Genomic DNA, 17,023 nt, shown 5'->3' on the forward strand with positions numbered 1-17,023 from the left:
TTTGCTGAGTAGAGTGTTGGAAGCAATTTTGTAGATGACATCGCCGAAGTCGAGGATCGGTAGGATAGTCAGTTTTACTAGGGTAAGTTTGGCGGCGTGAGTGAAGGAGGCTTTGTTGCGGAATAGAAAGCCGACTCTTGATTTGATTTTCGATTGGAGATGTTTGATATGGGTCTGGAAGGAGAGTTTAGAGTCTAGCCAGACACCTAGGTACTTATAGATGTCCACATATTCAAGGTCGGAACCATCCAGGGTGGTGATGCTGGTCAGGCGTGCGGGTGCAGGCAGCGAACGGTTGAAAAGCATGCATTTGGTTTTACTAGCGTTTAAGAGCAGTTGGAGGCCTTGGAAGGAGTGCTGTATGGCATTGAAGCTTGTTTGGAGGTTAGATAGCACAGTGTCCAAGGACGGGCCGGAAGTATATAGAATGGTGTCGTCTGCGTAGAGGTGGATCAGGGAATCGCCCGCAGCATGAGAAACATCATTGATATATACAGAGAAAAGAGTCGGCCCGAGAATTGAACCCTGTGGCACCCCCATAGAGACTGCCAGAGGACCGGACAGCATGCCCTCCGATTTGACACACTGAACTCTGTCTGCAAAGTAATTGGTGAACCAGGCAAGGCAGTCATCCGAAAAACCGAGGCTACTGAGTCTGCCAATAAGAATACGGTGATTGACAGAGTCGAAAGCGAGTCTTCTATGAAGACGGCTGCACAGTACTGTCTTTTATCGATGGCGGTTATGATATCGTTTAGTACCTTGAGCGTGGCTGAGGTACACCCGTGACCGGCTCGGAAACCAGATTGCACAGCGGAGAAGGTACGGTGGGATTCAAGATGGTCAGTGATCTGTTTGTTGACTTGGCTTTCGAAGACTTTAGATAGGCAGGGCAGGATGGATATTGGTCTGTAACAGTTTGGGTCCAGGGTGTCGCCCCCTTTGAAGAGGGGGATGACTGCGGCAGCTTTCCAATCCTTGGGGATCTCAGACGATATGAAAGAGAGGTTGAACAGGCTGGTAATAGGGGTTGCGACAATGGCGGCGGATAGTTTCAGGAATAGAGGGTCCAGATTGTCAAGCCCAGCTGATTTGTACGGGTCCAGGTTTTGCAGCTCTTTCAGAACATCTGCTATCTGGATTTGGGTAAAGGAGAACCGGGAGAGGCTTGGGCGAGTAGCTGCGGGGGGGGGGGGGGAGCTGTTGGACGAGGTTGGAGTAGCCAGGCGGAAGGCATGGCCAGCCGTTGAGAAATGCTTGTTGAAGTTTTCGATAATCATGGATTTATCGGTGGTGACCGTGTTACCTAGCCTCAGTGCAGTGGGCAGCTGGGAGGAGGTGCTCTTGTTCTCCATGGACTTCACAGTATCCCAGAACTTTTTGGAGTTGGAGCTACAGGATGCAAACTTCTGCCTGAAGAAGTTGGCTTTAGCTTTCCTGACTGACTGTGTGTATTGGTTCCTGACTTCCCTGAACAGTTGCATATCGCGGGGACTGTTCGATGTTAGTGCAGTCCGCCACAGGATGTTTTTGTGCTGGTCGAGGGCAGTCAGGTCTGGAGTGAACCAGGGGCTATATCTGTTCTTAGTTCTGCATTTTTTGAACGGAGCATGCTTATCTAAAATGGTGAGGAAGTTACTTTTAAAGAAAGACCAGGCATCCTCAACTGACGGGATGAGGTCAATGTCCTTCCAGGATACCCGGGCCAGGTCGATTAGAAAGGCCTGCTCACAGAAGTGTTTTAGGGAGCGTTTGACAGTGATGAGGGGTGGTCGTTTGACTGCGGCTCCGTAGCGGATACAGGCAATGAGGCAGTGATCGCTGAGATCCTGGTTGAAGACAGCGGAGGTGTATTTGGAGGGCCAGTTGGTCAGGATGACGTCAATGAGGGTGCCCTTGTTTACAGAGTTAGGGTTGTACCTGCAACAACAATGGAAAAAGGAAGTAGCTAAGTGAATAAAAAGAGTAATACAAATAAAATATCAATTTAATAATTTCAACAATTTAATAATACGTATTTTTGTTTTAAATTGCCTATATGGAAATAACAGACATGAGCCTAGTTAGCTACCACCAACTTGTGGAATGGAATAGGTTATAAGACTTCTATGACTCCTTTAATTTAGTCAGTTCTACCACAACAATGCTAATTGTAAACAGGGTTCAGCTTCATTCCACAGGTGGGCACTGTGACCCTGTCAGAAAATACAGTATGTGCTTCAGTCAGAAAAACGTTAGCCAGCCAGTAGCTACCAAAGTGGCTAGCCAGCCAAGCTAAATTTAACCTTTATTTAACTAGGCAAGAAAGTTAAGAACAAATTCTTATTTACAATGACAGCCTACTGGGGAACAGTGGGTTAACTGCCTTGTTCAGTTGGCAGAACGACAGATTTTTACCTTGTCAGCTCGGGGATTCGATCCAGCAGCCTTTCATTTACTGGCCCAATCCACTAGGCTACTTGCCACCGAAACTATAGAAATAAAACCCCAAAAATACACTCGCTTGAAATAAACATTTTTCTTAATATCATGACTTACTGTATATCAGCATCCTTAGCTTTCCTATTCACTAAATATACTGTTAATTAAATAATTGACACCCCAATAGCTTTAGGGTGCTGAGCGCTAACTCTAGCTTATTAGCATTAGCCAACCCTTATGCCGAGGGAGACTAGCTAGTTAGCTGCCACCAACCCTTAAACTGAGTGAGTCTAGCTAGTCTACCATCAACCCTTATGCTGAGGGAGGCTAGCTAGTTAGCTACCACCAACCCTTATGCTGAGGGAGACTAGCTAGTTAGCTACCACCAACCCTTATGCTGAGGGAGGCTAGCTAGTTAGCTACCACCAACCCTTATGCTGAGGGAGACTAGCTAGTTAGCTACCACCAACCCTTATGCTGAGGGAGACTAGCTAGTTAGCTACCACTAACCCTTATGCTGAGGGAGAGTAGCTAGTTATCTACCACCAACCCTTATGCTGAGGGAGACTAGCTAGTTAGCTACCACCAATCCTGCACAAACCTCTGGCTTAAGGCGTCCGTGTTACTGATGTGAAATGGCTAGCTAGTTTGCGGTGGTGCGCACTAATAGCGTTTCAATCGGTGACGTCACTCGCTCTGAGGCCTTGAAGTAGTTGTTCCCCTTGCTCTGCAAGGGCCGCGGCTTTTGTGGAGCGATGGGTAATGATGCTTCGTGTGTGACTGTTGTTGATGTGTGCAGAGGGTCCCTGGTTCGAGCCCAGGTAGGGGTGAGGAGAGGGACGGAAAAAGGTTTGGAACAGTTTGCGCATATATTATGACGACATTTTGTGACTTCATTGTTTGTTTTGGTCTTCTGCAAAGTTTTTTGAGGCTGTTCGTGCACACAAAATAAATGTATTGAGGCAAGCCATAAAATAAACAAAAAAATGTAATGTAATACTATTATATAAATGTAATACTGCATAGCGCAAGTGATGTGTGGTTACGGAAACTCATATTAAAGTGAGTTGTAAAAAACAAACAAAAAAAAACATCCGGGGCTGAAGCCCTGGGAGCTCAGGTCTACTGACGACACTGGTGGGTAGAACCAAAGAGTGCAGTGTGTATGGCATCGTGCGGGGGAGTGGTTCACTGATGTCAATGTTGTGAACAGAGTGCCCCTTGGTGGAGGTGGGGTTATGGTATGGGCAAGCATACGTTTCGGACAACAAGCACAATTGCATTTGAATGCACAGAGATACCATGAGGCCCATGGTTGTGCCATTCATCTGCTGCCATCACCTGATGTTTCAGCCTGACAATGCACTGCCCCATGTGTCGCAAGGAACTGTACACAATTCCTGGAAGTTGAAAATGTCCCAGTTTTTCCCATGGTCTGCATACTCACCTGAAATGTAAACCCATTCGGTATGTTTGGGATGCTCTGGATCAATGTGCACAACCACATGTTCCAGTTCCCGCCAATATACAGCAACATCGCACAGCCATTGAAGAGGAGTGGGAGAACATTCCACTGGCCACAATCAACAGCCTGATCAACTCTATGCAAAGAAGGAGATGTGTTGCACTGCATTGAGGCAAATGGTGGTCACACTAGATACTGACTGGTTTTCTGATCCATGCCTCTACCTTTTGTTTTAGGTACCTGTGACCAACAGATGCATATCTGTATTCCCAGTCATGTGAAATCCATAGATTAGGGCCTAATTTATTTATATTGACTGATTTCCTATATAATCTGTAACTCAGTAAAATCAGAGAAATGTTTGCATGTTGTGTTTATATTTTTGTTCAGTGTAGAAATACTTTCCATGCTGTCCAAGAGTCATGGAATATATAATCACATAGTGGTTTTTGTTATCCCTGTCAATGGATAACTATGCCATAACGAAACACTGTTAGGGTAGGCTATAGGCTATGAGGAAAATATACCACTTTTGTACGAGTTTAAAACAAACTGAAATTATTTATGTAAATTAGAGGGTAAAACTGCCCCACGTCCTCAGTGTGCTCTCTCATGTGTCAGTCAGTTCCTGTCCATACGGCTATAGTCCTGGATAGCAAACCCACTCTCTAGTTGCTGCAGTCCCCTTTCGGTCTGCCGTAGTTGAGTAGCCTAACTACAAGGACATTAGCGGACGCACGGAACACAGCACAACACGAGTGGATTACAACGGCATGGTTTTTTTAGAGGGGCAGTCAGTCGATCGTGTAACTAGAGGAAGAAATCCCAAAGATTTAGACATTGCCCAAATTTATTGAAACGTTACGCCAGGTAGCGGTAACTCAATAGTGAATCGTGCAATAAAGAGGTCGGCGGGAATGGCTTCATCTCCTTGCGGCAGTGGGAACTTTGATTCCGGACTGGAAATCAAAACTCGTTCTGTGGAACAAACACTTGTCCCATTGGTCTCGCAGGTGAGTTTTTGCGCGAGAACGAGCTACTTCAAACTTTGTTGTTAATACTATAAAAGGACGAATTGTTATGTTTAATTTACCAGGCTACGCTATTGTCGATTGAAGGAGAGATTGCATTGCTCTCCAGTTGTCGGTTTTAAAACCAGCCTATTCAGACATGGAAGTTTGCTATAGCCGGTTGAATTAGCCTATATTGATACAACTGCGTTTATGTTGTTGAAATGGTTTGAAATCTGATAGCAAAATATTAAACTCAAGCCGTAAAGTGTTGCAGTTAAACAGTTAAAATGTGTCTAATTTCAGTCCTTAGCTGTCAAAAGTTTCAAAACTGATTTCGTTGCATGGGGACCAACTACGGAAAGAATGTGTGGACACAAGGACGTTTCAAAAGGTAGCCTTCCAAAAAGAGGAAACAATGTATCACTTGCCCTGAATGGTGTTTTTGAAACGGTTTCACTTAAGTTGGGCCTACATTTGATTACAGTGTAGTTAGCCTTCGTTGCAGTTAGTTGTAGTTTATCAAATGGTCTGTGAACATTTCTCCCTGCATATCCTAACTTTTCTAATTAGTGCACAGGAGGACTGACCCAAACATCTAAAAAGTTACAATTATTCTCTGAACTGAAAATGTTACTTTTCTCCACCTATTGGAACAATGCTAAGAGCCGATGCACATGTAGGATTGTACAGAAAGTTACTCTGAATATCATGGAAATAGTTTTTTCCCATTGAGCTGACTTCCAGAACAGTGTTGACCCCACCCACTAATTAGTAGGCTAATTTGACACATGTTTTGGTTTTCAATCAACGTCTCATTTTTGCCATACCTACCATTCTCTGAAGTCTCAGATAATTCAGTGTTCATCAGGTAAACATAAAGCACCTGCTCTTCTGCAGGTTAAAAGCATATGGTCTAGGACTGCTCAGCCGGTTCTTAGGCTATTGTAGTTCTCTAGAGAAAGCTATAAGCAAATTATGTCTACATTTCTCAGATTACACAAAGAGTAATATCCCCATTTGAAGAATAGGATTTGTCCAGATCAGATCAATAACATAATCAGATTCTCTGAAATAGCTTGTTTCAATGTAAAAACTAGCCTGTTATTCCCTGATGTGACCTCCAGGCTGATTTCCAATTCTAGCTAGTCACATGGTCAGCTTGCAATGGGGGGAATGAGAGAGGGAGAGAGATAATAGATACCACCTCAACAGATCCATAGATGACAAAATCTCAATTGCACTCCACACCCAAGTCGGAAGTTTACATACACTTAGGTTGGAGTAATTTAAAACTAGTTTTTCAACCACTCCACAAATTTCTTGATAACAAACTATAGTTTTGGCAAGTCCGTTAGGACATCTACTTTGTGCATGACACAAGTCATTTTTACAACAATTGTTTACAGACAGATTATTTCACTTATAATTCACTGTATAAAAATTATAGTGGGTCAGAAGTTTACATGCACTAAATGTCATGGCTTTAGAAGCTTCTGATAGGCTAATTGACATCATTTGAGTCAATTTGAGGTGTACCTGTGGATGTATTTCGAGGCCTACCTTCAAACGTAGTGCCTCTTTACTTGACATCATGGGAAAATCAAAAGAAATCAGCCAAGACCCCGGGGGGGGGGGGGTTACTATATGCGGTGGTACTTAATGAATATGATGTCAGTTCGGTTGTCATCTGAGACATTCTCATCAATGATAAGATGACATAAACTCTACAGTGGAAAGTCTACACATCAGAGTTATCTGATTCACATGAAATTGTTGTTCAATTTAAATGTTTGAATAAGACATTGTAAACTTTTTCCCAACTAACCTAGATGAAGCAACTTCTCAGGTTAATTAAAGTTTAATTCCCAAATAGCCTATACAGGTCTGATTTATCATTAAATTGATCAATCACTAAAATGTGTTTTTTGCAAAACCATTCAGTAATCCAGTACTGACAAAAGCCCCGCCCCAGTGTGAATCCCATGTGGTTTCGGCCTTAGGGAGAAGTGCCACAGTGTTGAATGTTCCCAACATTTGATCTACTGTTTACACTTATGATATCCAATCAATGGAGATTGTACTGATTATCTTCTAATTCAATTTCATAAGTTAAATTGTTGAACATCACTTAATGTTCTTCCAATCAAATGAGACACTTTTAAACTTCTCATATTAACCTAGATGAAGCAACTTCTCAGGTTAATTAAAGTTGAATACCCAGATAGCCTACCCAGGTAGGATTAATCATTGGCATTGATTAATTCATTCAATTTGCTTCTGCAAATTCATTCACGTCCAACTTCCACATTACTGGTACAGTACTGATAGTTCGTCAACATCTATAAATAGATTAAACTTGTCTTTGCAGCTTCCAATGAATTCCAAACCCATACTTTGAAAACAAAAAATAGGAACATTTTTCCTCTAAATTTTTCTAATAATGTACAAGCTATCAAAGGAGGTGGTCACCACTCCTCCGCTAATTAGTGAACCTCCACCCATAAAAGGATTGATCTCTGACCTCAGCAGCGATACCAACCCTAATTATGCCATTAGAGAAAAAACAGCTGAAATTGCGAACGCTCTCCAAAATCAACCATCAAACACAAGATTTGTGATGGTTCTCCCCACTGATGTATCGCCATAAAAATGTGGCATCGGTCCAATACCACAGTGCACAGATGAAGCACGTGCCAGACATGGCTAACATGAGGGGACAGGTGGAGAGAACTGAGCAACTATTGACAAAAGCAGGAAATGAAAACATTCTGCTAGTCGAGGAACTGCGTTTGAAATCTGAACAATTAAAAGTAATTGCAAATATTTATGACGATGAACGAGCAGAAACTCTTCAACAAAATCGTTGTCTCAGGAACAACTCGATTTAGCCAAAACTAAATACGATGTTGTCCACTCCAAACTAGATAACTCAACAGATTTATCTACAAACAGGAGCGCGCAATTTGATAACATGCAGGCAGTTTAGTTGAACGTTACTCAGAGTAACACGGTTCTACTCAAAATTCTGCAGACCAAAGAAAATCAATTGATGAACACAATGACTAAGTTAGATGACAAATCAGCAGAACTCATTGAAGTTGCTGACCAAATGAATGTTGAGAGAACTCAGGTGATGAAGATGGAAATCCTGATTTCTAAGCAAGCGGAAGAAATCTCATCACTGAATCTCTCGCTTCGTACTCAAGACCTCTATCTGCAAACCATGACAGATAAGTTTGAGACCGAAAGGAGCAAGTGCAACACTCACGTGTCCAAAATCAGTACTCTAAGCGCTCAAGTGGACTCTGCAAAGCAGCAGAATACCACCCGTAGGTACCATCTGGAGGAAGTCCAGAATGGTCACGCTCTACAGCGTGACTGTCCAGCCAAGCAACCGGAGCCCTGTACTCAAAGGAGTGAAGATGATTTGTTTCAGACATTGCCTCCATCATGTGTCCCTCAGTCTTCTCCTCTCGGCCATTCGGCACTGAGTAATATGGCGCTTCTTGGCCAACAAAGCCAAAGCTTGGTTTCTCCTCTTGGCCAGCTTGACGCGGAATACCTTGACAAACTCTTCAAGAATTTTCCCACCTTTGACCCCGTTCCAGGTCAGCCAAACGATACTGAGACGTTCCTAGCTGACATAGAGGACGTGTTTGATGGCTACCCGAACGCTACGGGTTCTGACAGGGTGTACCTGTTGAAGCGAACGTTGAATAAACACGTGACGAGGTTCATTCGTCTACAACAGCAACACGTGCTAAATGACTACGCTAAACTTGCCACAGCTTTGAAATTAGAATTCAGTGGTTCTGCGACTCGCAAACACAATAGCTCACTGGCTAACACGGTCAAACAAGCTCAGAATGAACACCCACAAGCTTACTATCATAGGCTTCGTTCAGCTTACTTTGGCCTACTCACTGAAACAGGTATGGAAGACCTGTTACCGTTTAAACAAATGTTCCTGTCGAACCTGTATCCCACCTTCATTACCTACTTGGGCCCTGCAGCCCACATTGGCTTGCCTATCTTACAACTCAGAGAGCTTGCAAGCACAGCTTTTGAGGCATCAAAAGTTTGCAACGCTAAGAGCCCTGACCACTCGGTTTTGAAGTTTGACCAGGAGCACTCACTCCAGTTAGAGGGTGCGTTAACAGGTATTGGAGCGTTAAGAGATGACGCACAACAACAGTTTCTACCACGAAACCATGATTCCAATAACCTCCACGGTCGAAATAACTAAAGTACGTCGCCATCAAAACGACAACCGCTACAATCGATCTGTTCATTACGTTCCTTCACCCAACCCACACAAAGTGTCAGAGCACAAGGGTGACAAAGGGTTGAAGGACGATCAAAACGTAGACCAATGTTCTCCAGAAGTTCCACTGCGTGAAGAACTAAAGAGAGAAACATTTGAGAAAAGCGTAAAAGATAAGTCACAAGGACTAGACGGGGAATTACCAGACACCAGGGCCGCAGGAATTAACACCCATAGCAAGGAAGTTAAAGTTCAAATCTCTCCCGCTCTCACTCGACACCCTATCCAGGGCCCACTTGATCAAGAAACAAGCCCACGGGCTTTGTCTATAGACTCGGATACAAAGGTTGCGAAGAAGAAGGTCAAACACTTAGTTAAAGCCAAGCCCACTCAAAATCTGAAAAGTCGATCTGCTTCCACCTTGAACAGAATTGACACATCACGTCGTTGCGAACGACCAAGCCACTAAACACGATTTGTCCACTAAACACGATTTGAAACGCCCATACCTGGAAACAGTCCTGGAGGACTGCTTAACTTGTCATGCGCTAATTGATTTGGGTGTGACAATATTGATAAAATGACCAGTCAATGGTTCTGCCTTCCTCAAGGAATGCTATAAGATTCAAGGACTTCTCTAGCTTAACTTTTTCATACCAACTCATTTCAAAAGCTAGCAGAGTTATTGTTGTTAATGCACATTGCACAGCCACTGAACGTAATCATGTTTGTTTCAAGTTCTCTCCGGTTGTGAGGATGGATGATCATGTGTGAGCGCACTATAATGACATTCACAATCTGTTTTTAGATGTAACAAAGCGTCAAGGACAATGTTTGTACAACAGTCTCTTTAAAAAAAAGTTTCCTGTGGAACAATCCCCATAGCAACCATTTGCAACACAGAAATTCTCGGTTAAATGTTTTTTCCATATTGATCAATGTTTGCTTGTTGCGGTTGTTGTTGATGATGATGATGATGCCATCGGGGATAATCATGCCGCTAGGCTGCCAGAGAGTGTAGTTGATACACTTGTTTCCCTGCAGTGAGAGGTTTCTGTTGTGTGGAGGACAGAAGTAGAAGGGGAGGTCCAGCTGCGTTGCATTGTCTCTCCTTTGGGAGTGGGGTTGTGAGGAGGGGGGATGATTATCTGTGAGGAAATGAAAGGCCAGTATCACTGAGAAATGTCCTGGGAAGGTTATTATGAGGCTCGTTCCACCCTGTCTGTAGGTTGTGACGTTGAACTTCTCACAGCCTCTGTTCTGTTATCAGCTCCACTCCCACCAGCATGTGATCAGAGGGCTTGTTAGTAGCTGGGAGGGAGACGTACTCATGGGCCTACTCACGACCGCACACGACTATAACCACAGAATAAAATAGAACACTTTTATACATTCTCAGAACGAAATAATATAGAACACTGCTGTATTGTATCTCTATGGCTACAATGTTGTATCTCTATGGTCCTGCATCATGCATGCACACACACACAGGGCTACGACAACCTGCCTGTCTGTCTGCATCCTCCGTCACTGTGGCACCTCTCAGGACCAGGTCAAAACTAAGAAACCCTTTTGTTTGTCTTTCAACAGGTCTCTCTCATATCTATGCAATGGTGCATTTTGTCTTTGTTTTGAAGTCGACCCTTTGTTAAAATTCCAATGGCATATTGAATGCACGGTGATGAAGAGCCTACCTCTGATCGTGGGGCAGAATTCACCCGTCATCATACACACGGCACAGGGAATGCAAAGTGAATGAGTCTCAACCAGCTCTTTGTAAAGCCTTACCTGTGATGTGGTCCACACAGTAGGCTGGTGGGTAATTAGGGATTTTTTAAATCTAGTTTTTCTGCTTCCTTTTCACATCCGATTACTGTTTTGAAGCCATGATTAGTCAAATAATAGTTCTGGTCTTTGGCTATATATTTGAGGTGTGTGTTTGGTTTAACAAAAGTTCCTGTGATACAGTATAGACATAACATGGTGGTCTTTGTGTTAACTGGATGTGTGGTGGTGGTGGTATGAGTCTTGTGGGAAGAAAGGGAAAAAATTACACAAAATTACAAATTACGCCTGAGTCTTTGATCTCATCTGGGAACATTTTAAACGCCTCGGGCATTTCCATGGAAAAGGACCCATTAGCACTGACAGTTGAAGTTCATAGGAACATATGAAATTGGGTGTCAGATGAAAGCTAATAGTCTGTATTTGTGGGAAATTAAGGCATAGATACATTTTCCAACCATGTTCCATCTTAAAAATGAGGCATAAGGAAAGGCTTTGTGATTTCTGGATAAACAGATGGAAAAGGGGTCTTTTAGAAAACATCTACCCAGAAAAAGTCTTAAAAGGTATCAGAAAATACATCAAACACTAATGTTGATGTAATGACCCCTGCCAACTAATATCAATACTTATATTTAATTTTGGAGTTCAGTAAGTTCTATAAGTTCAAGAAATATTGCTTTGTGCTTTGTAATTCGGTTAGCAAAAACCCACATGTTTTCTAATTACTCTCCCTGATGAAGACTATGTAGGCTATTTGGTGCATGCAGTTAATTCCTAACGTGCAGGTTTATGCAGTAATAGCAGAAGAAAAACCTCATTGTAGCCGATATAAATTGCACAATAATTCTACATTTTGTTGAGGTGTTGTTTCTCTTTATTCCACACGCCCTTCAGCCACACAATATTTAATGACCCTGTCCGCCTTGCGTCAACCCGCGCATCACTAACACAAGCACTTTACACACACGTACATATGGATTTTGTACTGTAGATATGTGATAGTATATTAGTGGCCTGATTGGACACCCTTAATGTGTTCTTTTAAAAAATATATTTTATTTAACATTTAACTAGGCAAGTCAGTTAATAACAAATATTTATTTACAATGAAATGTCATGTAATATGTTTCTATTGTATATAACTGCCTTAATATTGCTGGACCCCAGGAAGAGTAGCTGCTGCCTTGTCAGGAACTAATAAACCCCAGGAAGACTAGCTGCTGCCTTGTCAGGAACTAATAAACCCCAGGAAGACTAGCTGCTGCCTTGTCAGGAACTAATAAACCCCAGGAAGACTAGCTGCTGCCTTGTCAGGAACTAATAAACCCCAGGAAGACTAGCTGCTGCCTTGTCAGGAACAAATGGAGATCCATAATAAACCCCAGGAAGAGTAGCTTCTGCCTTGGTAGGAACTAATAAACCCCAGGAAGAGTAGCTTCTGCCTTGGCAGGAACGAATGGACATCCATAATAAACCCCAGGAAGAGTAGCTGCTGCCTTGGCAGGAACGAATGGAGATCCATAATAAACCCCAGGAAGAGTAGCTGCTGCCTTGGCAGGAACGAATGGAGATCCATAATAAACCCCAGGAAGAGTAGCTGCTGCCTTGGCAGGAACGAATGGAGATCCATAATAAACCCCAGGAAGAGTAGCTGCTGCCTTGGCAGGAACGAATGGAGATCCATAATAAACCCCAGGAAGAGTAGCTGCTGCCTTGGCAGGAACGAATGGAGATCCATAATAAACCCCAGGAAGAGTAGCTGCTGCCTTGGCAGGAACGAATGGAGATCCATAATAAACCCCAGGAAGAGTAGCTGCTGCCTTGGCAGGAACGAATGGAGATCCATAATAAACCCCAGGAAGAGTAGCTGCTGCCTTGGCAGGAACGAATGGAGATCCATAATAAACCCCAGGAAGAGTAGCTGCTGCCTTGGCAGGAACGAATGGAGATCCATAATAAACCCCAGGAAGGGTAGCTGCTGCCTTGGCAGGAACGAATGGAGATCCATAATAAACCCCAGGAAGAGTAGCTGCTGCCTTGGCAGGAACGAATGGAGATCCATAATAAACCCCAGGAAGAGTAGCTGCTGCCTTGGCAGGAACGAATGGAGATCCATAATAAACCCCAGGAAGAGTAGCTGCTGCCTTGGCAGGAACGAATGGAGATCCATAATAAACCCCAGGAAGAGTAGCTGCTGCCTTGGCAGGAACGAATGGAGATCCATAATAAACCCCAGGAAGAGTAGCTGCTGCCTTGGCAGGAACGAATGGAGATCCATAATAAATACAAAATAGGGTCAAAAGGTTTGAGAAGAAATTGAGCTTTTCTTTTGTTTATTTATCATCTGGAATAACATTTAAGATGTATTACCTAAACAAAACCTCAGTGGCAGCCTTCAGTGATTTCAGTATTTATTTTTGTATACATTTTAAATGTTTTATTATCACATATAGGTGCAGTGAAATGTGTGCTCATCGACAGATTTTTCACTTTGCAGTATTGGGTATTTGAACCAGCGACCTTTCGGTAACTAGCCCAACGCTTTTACCACTTTTTAAAATCTACTTTGTCAAATAACTCTTCTAACATCTCAGAATAAAGAGGTAAAATGCTACAGAGCTGCATTGTCACGAAAAACCTGTTCTGAAAAATTCTCCATCTTTTCATCTAATTCATCTCTGGTACCCGCGTGCTCCAGTCCAGACCATCTATCCTGTAATGTTTCACGTGAAAATGAAAATTGTGAGTTTTATGGTGGCATTAACCACCCTGTGCAGTAATGTACTAACCTAGAATCCAGATGAATATGCTCTGTTTAACCAGCATATCAGTTATGCTAGTAATGTCCCCATCCCAGCAGTGGACTGACACACAGGTGATGCAGTAGACAGACAGCAGAGGCATCAACCTATAGAGAACTTAACAGATTTGCTTCTTCTAGCTATGACTGTAATAAAGATGAATGACTCCATGGCCTTAAGGCAAACCACAAACAATTACCATACGATACACCTCCTCAGAGACAAAGGTGTGTGTGTGTGGTCGTGTGCGCTTGTGTATGGTAATCGGTTCCCTCATCATGACGTTTGTTTAGCTTTAGTGAAACAAATGTGGTTAATACAATATCTGATCAATTATTTCACAGTTGACTTCAGGCTGGCTATGTGAGTTCAGGCCTTCGTCTGTTGGTTGGTTCTCTCATAATAGGCTTCTGTGTGAGGCTGAAGCCAGAGAGCTTTTTTCTCTGCAATTTCCTCCCCTCCCACCCAGTTGCTATAACCACAGTCCCTTCTCTCCTCCCTCGATCACTCTTCCCACTCCGGCTATTAAGGGAGTCATTACCACTCCCAGATGTTCATCAGTTGACTTCTTGGGCACTGCATCTGTGTGCAAGATGTGTCACTGGTTCGATTTCAGGCTGTATCACATCTGGCCGTGATTGGGAGTCCCGTAGGGCGGCGCACAATTGGTCCAGCGTCGTCCGGGTTTGGCCGGGGTAGGCCATCATTGTAAATAAGAATTTGTTCTTAACTGACTTGCCTAGTTAATTAAAGGTAAAATAATATTAAGATGTAATAATATACTGCATGATGAGAGTCCAGTGCCTCTCCAGGAATGGTGTTATGGAGGGCAGCACATCCTTGCTGTGTGTGGGGTGCCATTTTACCCTCCTCCTGCTCATTGGTTTTAGTTTAGTCATTAGCCAGAAGGGATCTCTCACCTGAGATAATGGGGAGGTAAGTGCAGTTTCTCTCATCTGTCGGCCAGTGACTGGTGGCTGATAGCCAGACTCATTATCTGTAGTGGAGCTAACTGCCTGCCTGCTGCCTCAGACCAACCTGGGAGAGGAGACCCCAGCCTGGGGGCCTGGGTAGGGAGTGCTGACCTAGGATCAGTTTTCCCTTTTTAAATCATCATTAATACAATCATATGGACAGGGAGAACCTGATCAGCACTCCTACTCTTGAGTCTCTTGAAGATGCTTTTCGGGGGTCTGACTTGAGGGGAGGTCCCCTGTCCCTCCCAGGTCTGACCAGGGCTGCTCTGCTCTGGCTTCCTTCACCAGGATCAGGTCTTGGCCCGCTTCCAGCAGGCCGTGTTTATGCCATGACATGATATCTGTCAGCGTGCTGGGGGCAGGAAGTGATCTCTATCACTGGTGGTGGTGTTGTTTTGGGTTGATCCCCCTGTCTCACTGTAACTGACCACCCCCAGCTTTAGACCCAGCATAGGGAAGAAAGAGGAGCCCTTTTATTTGGAAAGAGAATACAAAACATCCACTGTCTGTCACTGATGTTGCTTCTGCTCTCTGGGCTTTGGTTAACTACAGTATTGAATAGCAGCGTGTTGCAGTTCTCTCTCTCGGTCTCTGTCTCTCTCTCTGTCTCGGTCTCTCTGTCTGTCTCGGTCTCTCTCTCTGTCTCGGTCTCTCTCTCTGTCTCGGTCTCTCTCTCTGTCTCGGTCTCTCTCTCTGTCTCGGTCTCTCTCTCTGTCTCGGTCTCTCTCTCTGTCTCGGTCTCTCTCTCTGTCTCGGTCTCTCTCTCTGTCTCGGTCTCTCTCTCTGTCTCGGTCTCTCTCTCTGTCTCGGTCTCTCTCTGTCTCGGTCTCTGTCTCGGTCTCGGTCTCTGTCTCGGTCTCTCTCTCTGTCTCGGTCTCTCTCTCTGTCTCGGTCTCTCTCTCTGTCTCGGTCTCTCTCTCTGTCTCGGTCTCTCTTTCTCTGTCTCGGTCTCTCTTTCTCTGTCTCGGTCTCTTTCTCTGTCTCGGTCTCTCTTTCTCTGTCTCGGTCTCTCTTTCTCTGTCTCGGTCTCTCTTTCTCTGTCTCGGTCTCTCTTTCTCTGTCTCGGTCTCTCTCTCTGTCTCGGTCTCTCTCTCGGTCTCGGTCTCTCTGTCTCGGTCTCGGTCTCTCGTGAAAAGACGGTTCACTCCATGCAAGCTGATTATTCATTTGTGTTGGCCTACCACACCGTTGTTGTGTTGGAGTCAGACATGCAGATAGTCAGTGCTATGCAGCAGTTGCTCCCAGAATGGAATGTAAAGGGCTTGTGACAAATACCCATCGCTTACAGTAATTACACAAACACACACACTCTGCCAGCCTGTGAAGTGTAGAGAGGGATAAACTATCAGTTCTGCTGCCTGGACAACAGCAAACAAACAGCCAGCGATGGACGGCGTGTATCAGTGTCATATTACTCTTCTATAATGGGCCCATTCATCTCTGTCTTAGCTGACTGGGCCACAGAGTCAATCACATCAGACTATTAATTCTATGTGTTAATTGCCTCCATGTGAGCAGCTTTGAAGCCCCCCCTCGATAATGAGTTCTTTAAAGACCTGAAAGTTGTTATAACAGAACAGAGCCAGGACCTTTTTAAGAAGCAGGATAGTCATGACCTTTAAGAAGCAGGACAGCCAGGACAGGAACATTTGTTTTTTTTGGGGTGCCAGGCCTCATAGGTGGAAACACTGGAGCCATGGTGGAAACACTGGAGCCATGGTCCACACTGGAGCCATGGTGGAAACACTGGAGCCATGGTGGAAACACTGGAGCCATGGTGGAAACACTGGAGCCATGGTGGAAACACTGGAGCCATGGTGGAAACACTGGAGCCATGGTGGAAACACTGGAGCCATGGTGGAAACACCGGAGCCATGGTGGAAACACCGGAGCCATGGTGGAAACACCGGAGCCATGGTGGAAACACCGGAGCCATGGTGGAAACACTGGAGCCATGGTGGAAACACTGGAGCCATGGTGGAAACACTGGAGCCATGGTGGAAACACCGGAGCCATGGTGGAAACACCGGAGCCATGGTGGAAACACCGGAGCCATGGTGGAAACACCGGAGCCATGGTGGAAACACCGGAGCCATGGTGGAAACACCGGAGCCATGGTGGAAACACCGGAGCCATGGTGGAAACACTGGAAATGCACCACAAAAGTGCAAAAAAAGTTGTTGCCTCCTAAGTTTTATGCCCCCATGTGTGTTACAGGTACATTCAAGGTTTACTGTGTTGACTGAGTTTTCGAGATCTGATTTCCTCTGGCAGGTGTTCACAGTCCTCTGCCA

General features: G+C 44.3%; 1 protein-coding gene across 2 annotated transcripts in view; it reads left to right on the top strand.

Moving 5' to 3' along the window:
* The first annotated feature begins 4,505 nt into the window (after positions 1–4,505).
* LOC110496656 (alpha-catulin) overlaps positions 4,506–17,023 on the top strand; it is a 118,950-nt gene continuing 106,432 nt past the window's right edge. The window contains exon 1 of one of the 2 annotated variants that reach the window (XM_036953442.2): positions 4,506–4,899. In XM_036953442.2, the coding sequence (XP_036809337.2) occupies positions 4,804–4,899 (96 nt within the window). In that variant the 5' untranslated portion in view covers positions 4,506–4,803. The remainder of the gene's footprint in view (positions 4,900–17,023) is intronic. The other variant, XM_090209224.1, reaches the window with a different exon arrangement.

Source organism: Oncorhynchus mykiss, chromosome 18, assembly GCF_057628025.1.
Source record: "Oncorhynchus mykiss isolate SJ-2025 chromosome 18, ASM5762802v1, whole genome shotgun sequence".
Lineage (NCBI taxonomy): Eukaryota > Metazoa > Chordata > Actinopteri > Salmoniformes > Salmonidae > Oncorhynchus > Oncorhynchus mykiss.